Below are 9,118 nucleotides of genomic sequence, written 5' to 3' on the forward strand. Positions count from 1 at the left end.
TAAGCAGAGGAGAGCTGCAGGTGCTGAAGCTCCATCAAGCCAAAGAGGACACATGACAGCTGGCCTGTCATACAATGACTTATTCTTCAGCCAAGACACACACACACGCACACACACACATACACAACCAGTGGGGGTACTGTATATCAACTCCCTCTGGAGAGAAAGCAACTTAAATGAAACAATTAGCTCCCGACTCTTTATTGCTTTACAAAACAACTTATTTTATTCCATAACCAGTAGAAAAAACAACTATTTTTAGCTGTACCATCTTAGCACATTATATTCTCAATATATCAACCATTGTGTGTTATTTCGTATCACTGCTGTAATACATATTAAGCCATTTATTTTACTTTATTTATTCTATCATGAGGTCTGTCTTTAGAGTATTGTTTGTTTTCTCAGGGCGCACAATGATGGTGATAAATACAGCAGGCTACATTAATCTTTTATAGTTTGTACTGTATATAGCTAATATAGCTCTGACACCAGCTCAGTGCTGGTGCGTAGTCACGACAGGAGGCATGCTCTAACATACGCATTACACGGTATTACCGGTACTGTTACAGCTTCTGTATGCACCAGATAAAAATATTGAGACTTCTCCCCACCTGCTGGCAGAAAGATTAAGCGCAAGAGCAAAAAAAGACATAACTATGATATTCCCTCTACACCGAGCAGTCACGAGTTACATCTTCCTCGTTGAAACGCTCGGAGAGCAACACTTGTGTTTCTTGACACCTCATTTGCTGAAACTCATTCAAAGAAAATAGTATATACAATCTTCAATAATCCAAGAACCATTCAAATAAAATCTATTATGTACAAATTAAATGTTAAAGTCATTACTTGGCAGTGTAACGCTTAAATCAAAAAAACACCAAACTCCTTATTATAAGTACTGCACAGTTGTTTTGGTAACTTAGCATGTTTTCTTAAGAACTTCCTGTTTTTTGTTTTTTTTTAACTTTCAGAAAATGCTTTTGTAACAAGTGCAGCCTTTTTTCTCTCTCTCTCTGCTTCATTACAGGTTGGTCATCTAAACAAAACTGAATCATAAATAAATTAAATACAAAATATACAGATACTGTTCATTCACCATCAGTTGAGAAAAAGGGAGCGGAGTACCCTTTCTGAATGATAACATTTAAACATTAACTGACAATTACTTGACATAGATTATTACTGCAGGCATAACTTGTCGCATCAGAGGCTTGGCAATTGTAAATATTGAATACATGTCAACATCAAATTCAAATCAACCCCGAGAGAAAACTACAGTAAATACTTCAGCTGTGCATTCTCGAGCAGGTTAAATTCAATTCTACATTTTTAAAATACTATGTCGAGAGAAACAGGACTTAAGCCACCACGTTTGTGTTTTTTTTTTCTTTTTCTTTACAATACATTCACTTTTGCTAAGAGAAACTGTTTCGGAAAGAAAAGGCTTTGAGAGGATATTTTCATGGAGCTGCAGCTGTTGAAAATGCAACTGTGGTTTTTTTTAAGACTCACTCGCCTGTTCTTCCTTCAATCTTGTCTTCATAACTCAAATCTCAGAGCCAGAATACCTAAGAGGACACAAAAAAGGTCAAATAAAAAAGAACAAATCAGCCTAGAGAACGCTTTAAGAAAAAAAAAACTATTGTAGTTACATACCTGCAGATTTTTGTCCAGATGATGACTGAAGTGAATCGATGAAGAAACTGATAAAATTAGGGCAAGCAATACTATTTCTTTTTTTCTTAAAAAAAAGATTGGCACCATTGAACAAATGTAATGCAAAAACCAATGAGGAATTTCACATAGCCCAAAAAGACAAGCCTTCATGAAATCAAATAATAGTCCACGCAACGTGCGCATTTGAATGTGATCTTCTAATAAATAAATAAATAACTCTCTCTGTTTAACTGTCTCTGTTTCTGCAAGTCCCTTATTAATGTGTGGCACTAAAAAGAAACATCTGGTATGACAAACGCTTATGTCTGAGGTTTCATCTAACGATACTTAGGCAGTGAGATGCAAATTAAACCATGCAACCAAGAGCAAGCTTCACCAAGTGCTATCTGTGTGTTTGTGTGTTTATAGGTTTCGAGGTAAGGTGCACCTTTTTGTACGCGTGTGTGTCAGAGTGCATGCAGCTTAATGGTCAAATATGCCTTAAAATGTGTCACAGTTTTGAATGTTTGGGTCCCAAGAGCCTGTGAGATATTGTTGTTGTGTGTGTGTGTGTGTGTGTGTGTGCATGTTTGTGTAGGAATGAGATAGATTTTCAGAGGATAAATATCTTAATAACTTTCTGGATGATCTTTCCACATCCTGGACAAGGGGCCTGGAACTTATGTAGCCTCCTTGCACATGGGAAGCATGTTAGCAGATGAGCCGTACGCCCGTGTATTATATTCCCATTGCGCGGTCGAACCCGACAGAGCTTGCACGGCTCCAGCAGCGCCTCGGGCCTCACTTCCTCAACCTCCATGCCCAGATTCTCCTGACTCTCCCCGCCCGAGAGCTGCTCATCTCCGTGGAGGCCGAGGGGTCGAGGCCCTTTGCCTTTCCCCACCGCGCCCATGGTGGGCAGCGGCCGGTCGGCGGTGGAGTGAGAGGGCAGGATGACCGGGTCGGACACTGTCCTGCTGCAGTCGGGGACGTCGATGCCCGTGTCGCTGTCGTCTTCCTCGTCGTGGGTGGTGAGGGAGCTGCATGCTGGGATGTCGGGGACAGAGAGGGAATGGGCGAGTCGAGGGACGTCTTTGTACCAGTTCTTACGCAGAGCCCAGCAGCGAACACAGTACCTCTGTAGAGGTGTGTTGTACTTCCTACACTCTGTACACTGCCATGCATCCTGAGGGGGGAAAAGCAAAAGACACAAAATGTTACCGTTACTATGCTTTTAACTGTGACTATTAAGACCTACAACTGTGACATACGGGAAGACAAACCTGTGTAGAGATCTCTGTATCTGTGTCATCACTCAGACACTGGGAGTCTTCATCTATCTCCTCCTGCATCTGAATAAAAACATCTGTCTGTATCATTTCTATTCTTAATGATGAAAAAATACACTGCCTGTCCAAAAAAAAAGTCACACTCATATTTCGTTGGACCGCCTTCAGCTTTGACTGTGGCATCGTTTCAATAAGCTTCTGCAATGTCACAAAATGTATTTTTTTTTATATTTCATCCTTGAAAATGATGTTTCCCCACTGTCCTTACAGTTTTAAATAATGCGTTGGACAGTTATTAACCCAGTTTTAGTAGTTTCAGCAATCTCATTATATGTTTTCTTTGCTTAATGCCAATAATTTGACCCTTCTGAAACAGATTTACATCTTTTCCAAGACCACAGGATGTGTCTTCTAACATGGTTGCTTAAGAAATGAGACTGCATCAGTTGGGGTTAAATATTTTTTTTGCCAGCTGAAACATAATTATCCATTGCAGTAATTATCCAATGGGAGGCTCTTACCTATTAGTTTCGTTAAATCCAAGTGTTTTTGGACAGGCAGTGTATATAAAATTCTCAAAACAGAAATAATGCTTGAATAAAAATCAGTGCAACTTTCTTGGTTGACATGAGTAAAACCAGTGAAGACGAAGAATTTAAAACAAACCTCTCGATCTGTCTTCTCCTCCTTCCCACCTCCATCATCCTCCTCAAGTGGGGCCTCCCCTTCTCCTCCGCTGCCTTCTTCCAGGGCAGCCTCCTTCATCTCCACGCTCACCTGCTCACTCTCGCCCTCGGTCAGGAACCACAGGTCGTCCGTGGTGTCCGATACGATGGCCGTGTCCTCCTCCTGTGCAGGAGACAGCTGGCCCATCAGTCAGACCACCGGTGTTACGTTCCAGTTTACGCCATTTTCCAATACAAGGAATTGTGTGTTTTCAAGTTTGAGAACTTCCGCATTAACCTTCAAACAGTTTGTTCATTAAAGGAATAGTTCACCCAAAATTGAAATTTCACTCATTATCTACTCACCCTAATGTCGACTAAGGGCTGGGAGAAGTTTCAGAGTCCTCCGTGGCTTCTCTGAGTTACAGGGGGTCTCGGCATAGCAGTGCATGTCCATATAACGGTTGCAAATGGTTACCAACTGTCTTTGTAACAAAAAGACACACCAAAAACATCCAAATACCTCCATGCTGCTCGTCCTTAATGTCCGTCTTGTATTGAAGCCCCAAAATGCAAAATTGTCCCGATTTTTTTTTTTAAAAGTCTATATTTCAAGCTTGTTTGTAGCGGAAGCTTCTCGAAGCGGACAGACCCTGGTTCGTCCAAATTTGACGAACCGGGAAGAGGAGCTTCCGCTTCAAACAAGCTTGAAATATAGACTTATTTAATTTTTTTCAGGACAATTACGCATTTCGGGGCTTCAATACAAGACGGACATTACATACGAGCAGCATGAAGGTATTTGGATGTTTTTTGGTGTGTCTTTTTGTTACGAAGACAGTTGGTATCCATGTGCAACCGTTATATGGACATGCACTGCTACGCCGAGACCCCCTGTAACTCAGAGAAGCCACGGAGGACTCTGAAACTTCTCCCAGCCCTTAGTCGACATGAGGGTGAGTAGATAATGAGTGAAATTTCAATTTTGGGTGAACTATTCTTTTAATGTTTGTTAGATTTACTAACAACACATGAGGTTTCTTACCTGGTTTGTGTGGATGTCAGTGGAGCCGTTGCTCCTGCGGCTGTAGTTACTTCGGAGATTACCCAGAAACCACCAGGGCAGGCCAGAGAGGTCCCAGTCGTCCAGAGTTACATCCAGTTTGGGCCGTTTGCAGGCGGACCGCGGCAGGCCTTCCAGGGAGTCTGCGGAGGTTTTAGAACAGTAAAATTGAGCGTTTTGAACAGGTATGATCCTAAGCATTGTTTCTGAGCGTGCAACAGTTTGTTTGTTTACCGTCATCCGGCTCGCGAGGTCGTCTCTGGGAAGGGGTCTGCAGGAGAGGCCCGTCTCTGCAAGCCTCCAGTCCTGCTTTGACCACACCTCCGCAGATCTACGGAGGAAGGAGATACGAAGGACAAAAATGAGACCACGGAGCCGTGACTGTGCACTTGGAGGACTCACAGCTCCTTTTCAAAATGGCCTCTGGGAAGGGGGGGTGGTGGTTCAGGGAGCGAGGTGCTGGGCAATTAGGGTACGGGCCAGTGGGGAGGGAGGTCAAAACAAATTTAGGTGATAATATGAGCAGCGAAACTGCACTGAGGCTAAAAAAAGACAGAGAGAAAGAGCAGATAGGAAAGCCACACACACACACACACAGTGGACCTAGTAAGGCACACTTTTTAAATAAATCCAGTATGTGCAACCTAATTTATGGCATTATTTAAGGAATTCAGTCTTCTACGATATAATGATGAGAAAACATGGAGGCTACTTAACATTTTGGCAAACTGGCCCACTGCCATAATCCCTATAGTTTTAAGAGTAGGTTCGTTACTTTTATTGTTGGAGTTTCTCAGTTTCAAACTCATTAAATACACAATCCAACAACTCCAAAAGAAATCCCATGAGCATCCGTAGCGTAGCTCTGAGCAGCTCGCGGCTCTGCTCCGCCGTTCTAAAAATAGCTTGCACCAACAATTAAAGGTAATGAACCTACTGCTATGACTATAGGGATTGTGGCAATGGGCCAATTTGCCAAAAATGTTGAACTATCCCTTTAACAGACTAATATCAGTAAACGGTTTCATCTATATATCTATGGATAGTGTTATGAACTGTAAATTAGTACGTTTTCACACAGGAAAGGAAACAGGAAACTGAGAGAGCACCTAAAGTATACCCATTATTAAAATCAATCATATGATAGCTGAAATATATATATTTTTGAAAACATATTAAATGTAAATCAGATATTAAATTAGAATTTAAATTCACACATGCAGCATTTAGAATTAAAGTAATTCCTTTGATTCATTAGGCCTTGACTGCAGCTGAATGATGATGTGAGAAGAACACACAAGGTCTTTTATTTAGGAGGGAGTCGGAGAGAAGGGTGTGGGAACACGGGGATGGGTAGAGAGGTTTAGGGTTGTCGTTAGGCCCCTGTGGCTGATCGGGAGCTGTGATCCTCCAGTCCGCAGCCAGAGAAGAGAACTCTGAGACAGACAGAGACAGTGACTCTGCCCCCCCCATCCACTGGGTGGAGCTGGTGGGTCACAAGATGATTGTGGTAAAAAAACACACACACCCACCAGGACCAAACCAAGGATGGGGTTGTACAGAGACGGTGCTACTCTGTACAAATGCACACCAACGAAGACAGCAGCCCGTCCCAACCCCCCCTCCTTGTTACACACAAGCAGACAGGAGCTCATTTTGTATTAGGGGTGACGCACCAAGGCCGAGCGCTCTCAGTCCAGCACTGATGGGTCAGTAGATGTTATCTTACAGCAAACGTCATTAGGATTTGCTTGTTTTTCTGAAGCTGCTAGACCTGTCCCTTTGTATTTTTTTTTTTTATACATCTACAATTGTTGTGTGTAAAAAGGTGGGAAAGGCCGAGGGGGGGGATCTCTGTTTCTTCTGAGCACCATGCTTCAGCTTTACCTGACCGCGATCCTCCACTCCGCCCTCTACACACTCACGGCCCACAGAAAGATTCTCTGCAGCGTCTGCATTTCAGATAAGACACAGTAACAGAAAAAGGACACCCCCACCCTTTAATTATAGCATGACACACTCTCTCTATCTCACTAAGGCCTCTCTCTTTCTGTAGCTTTGTACAGGACAGGATGGAAAACTCTGTTCCTCTGGTCCAGTGCAGAATCCCCCTCATCGGATGCACACTCACAATGCAATGCAATGCAAACAAGAAAGATGATGCAGTAAGATAAACCCTGTCTATATCCCCCGGGCTCTTTTTATTTTATTTTATAATAAACATTACCGTGGTAAAGATGCAAATGAATACTGGATTCATTAAAAGGGAAGAGGAAAAGGTCAGTTGAATATCAAGTCATCCAAAAAAATGTACAATGTAATGACAAGCAAAGAAATTTTCTATTTGAAGACACCCCTTCACAAACAGATAATTTCACATTTGGATTGTATTAAAACATAAAATGTGACCGTCACTTACCAGCACAACCGAGCACTACCAAGTATTTCTTGAGCATTTCATACACCGGGCTGTGGAGAGGACAATATGACAGCTTAGTACGCTTAGACTTAGACTTTATTTCAGCTGTATATCTTTCGATGAAAAGATCTTCAATTATTTTTTATTTGGAGTGAGTGAATACCTTGGGTTTTTCACAGAGAAGCTGTCCACCTCCAGCAGCTCTCCCAGAGGGTCATCCTGGCAGTGGACAATGTGCTGCCTCTGTTTGTCGTACAGTTGCTTCCCCATGATGTACTGACCCAAGTAGTGCATCACCTACACAGAAAGACTGGCCGTTAGATATCGCAAGGAGACTTTTACCTATAAGAACCCAGTAGAACTTAGCTTATTTAACCCTGAAAGGAGCCACTTCTCAGCTGAAGCCCTTGCAGAGGCTGCATACTGAGGAACTTAATTTACATTTCATCTGACAGCTCACCTCTTTGAGTGTGAAAACTTCTTCCTGGGCTCCGGCAACACGCAGAATCTGCAGGAGAGGGGCTTTTGGTTGAACCTGGGGAAGGAGAGGAGAAAATAAAAAACTGTGCCGCTACTATGCATTGAGTACAGATTATTCCCATAATATCATCACATTATCGTGTGTTATGATAGATAGATGGCATATTTGAATGTAATTGTACCCGATTTCCCTCTCCAGGTAGAGTCCTGCATGATGAGCTTGATGCCGGAGGCTGGGCTGATAGGGAGCTCATAGTAAACGAACAAAGTCTGTAAAAACAACAATAACATTTATTAGGATTCCCACTCTTTTCTCAAGATCATTTTCCAGGACATTTTCAGCTGCTACAGTATGACAAACATGTTATCACGCCATACACTAATACAGCCCCCGTCCCATTCATGCTTTGGAGAAGTGTTATTTTCAACAGTTGAACTTATTCCTCTGATTTAAAGGTTTGCAGTCCATGGCTCTAATTTATGAAATAATCCCTTACATGCTTAGAAATTATGACAAATTTATTATAGAACAACGCAAACATGCGGTCCAGTATTGGTGGTAACACTCATCAAAAAAGAAATCCTTGATGGGGTCTGAAAAAGTCCAATAGAGCTCTGGTAGCTGATGTCACCATGTGATGAAGTATTTACCAGGACATTTGACTTTCTTTTATCCCTAATTTTCCCATGCATTTTCCACGGACTGGGAAATTGGTCAGCTAATTTCCACTGATTTATGATTAATCAGCCTTCAAATTCCAGATGAATGCGATTATGTTGATGTCTTTTATAATGGTTCTGCACAGTCCCGCCGGCACCCACGACCCAAAAAAACATAACAATGTGCAAAAATACATGTTAACCTGAATTATTTAAAACCATTAATTAAACGACATAGTTACGTGGAAAATGTCGGTGGCCTGGTTTAGTTTGCAGCTAAAACTGACTGCGACAGAGAAGCTGGAGTCGTTACACCATCACTGACTGGCCACCATTACTTTTGCTTTCTCCACTTTGTAGCAGCTGTTATTATAACTGTCTTTATCTAGCGATGTAGCCTAGCCGAGCTAACGTAAAAGAAACGGACGAAGGATAAAATAAAGAATAAAATATATATATTAAAAAAAAAAATGCAGATATTATCGGTTACTGGAGGTTTGTAATGAGACTGTGCGGAGTAACTTTGGCAGGTGGCAGGCAAACCGTTACTAGCATAAGCGTGTTAGCTGCGCGGCTAGGCTAGCTCAGTTAGCTCGAAGCTAACGTCAAGCAACAACAAAAAAAAAACACATAACGTCGTCCAGTTGGAAAATGAGCTCACCGTGATGAGTTGTCATTACTTCTCCGCCGCCGCTACATTGTTCCGCTCGCACTGTCGCAGTTACAGCTCGACGACATCTTGTATAAACAATACGATCTGGTAAATGTTTCAATACTACTTAGCTAAAGTCTTTATAACTACCAGGTTGGTGGTTAGCTGCTGCTGCTGAACTACAGATTCAAAAACGATCAATTTGGTTACACAAGTTCCGGATGCACA

At 42.1% G+C, this 9,118-nt stretch overlaps 1 protein-coding gene across 4 annotated transcripts; it reads right to left on the reverse strand.

Annotated features, from left to right (window-relative positions):
• On the reverse strand, window positions 1–9,118 carry mdm4 (MDM4 regulator of p53). 4 transcript variants are annotated; one of them, XR_014595420.1, is made up of 12 exons: window positions 8,900–9,118; window positions 7,761–7,848; window positions 7,559–7,633; window positions 7,262–7,395; window positions 7,099–7,148; window positions 6,567–6,631; window positions 4,914–5,010; window positions 4,662–4,822; window positions 3,618–3,815; window positions 2,946–3,014; window positions 1,663–2,848; window positions 9–1,574 (listed from the first exon to the last, which is right to left on the reverse strand). XR_014595420.1 is itself a non-coding variant. In XM_083972738.1 (11 exons), the coding sequence occupies exons 2-11, from the start codon at window positions 7,830–7,832 to the stop codon at window positions 2,276–2,278; spliced, it is 1,479 nt and encodes a 492-aa protein (XP_083828864.1). In that variant the 5' UTR covers window positions 7,833–7,848; window positions 8,900–9,118; the 3' UTR covers window positions 6–2,275. The 4 variants fall into 4 exon arrangements, 3 of the variants coding, with proteins under 3 accessions (XP_083828865.1, XP_083828864.1, XP_083828863.1); XM_083972738.1 differs by having other exon boundaries at window positions 6–2,848; window positions 3,618–3,800; XM_083972737.1 differs by having other exon boundaries at window positions 7–2,848.

The sequence above is a fragment of the Trachurus trachurus genome (genome assembly GCF_905171665.1).
Source record: "Trachurus trachurus genome assembly, chromosome: 5".
NCBI classification, from domain to species: domain Eukaryota; kingdom Metazoa; phylum Chordata; class Actinopteri; order Carangiformes; family Carangidae; genus Trachurus; species Trachurus trachurus.

Excerpts from the sequence above, each read along its gene's own strand:
- mdm4 (XM_083972739.1), bottom strand. The coding sequence starts at position 7,832 with ATGAGCTCCCTATCAGCCCAGCCTCCGGCATCAAGCTCATCATGCAGG. Across the intron at positions 6,632-7,098 it reads GGTAGTGCTCGGTTGTGCTG|ACGCTGCAGAGAATCTTTCT; the intron begins GTAAGTGACGGT and ends TCTGAAATGCAG. Across the intron at positions 4,823-4,913 it reads ACCTCGCGAGCCGGATGACG|ACTCCCTGGAAGGCCTGCCG; the intron begins GTAAACAAACAA and ends AAACCTCCGCAG.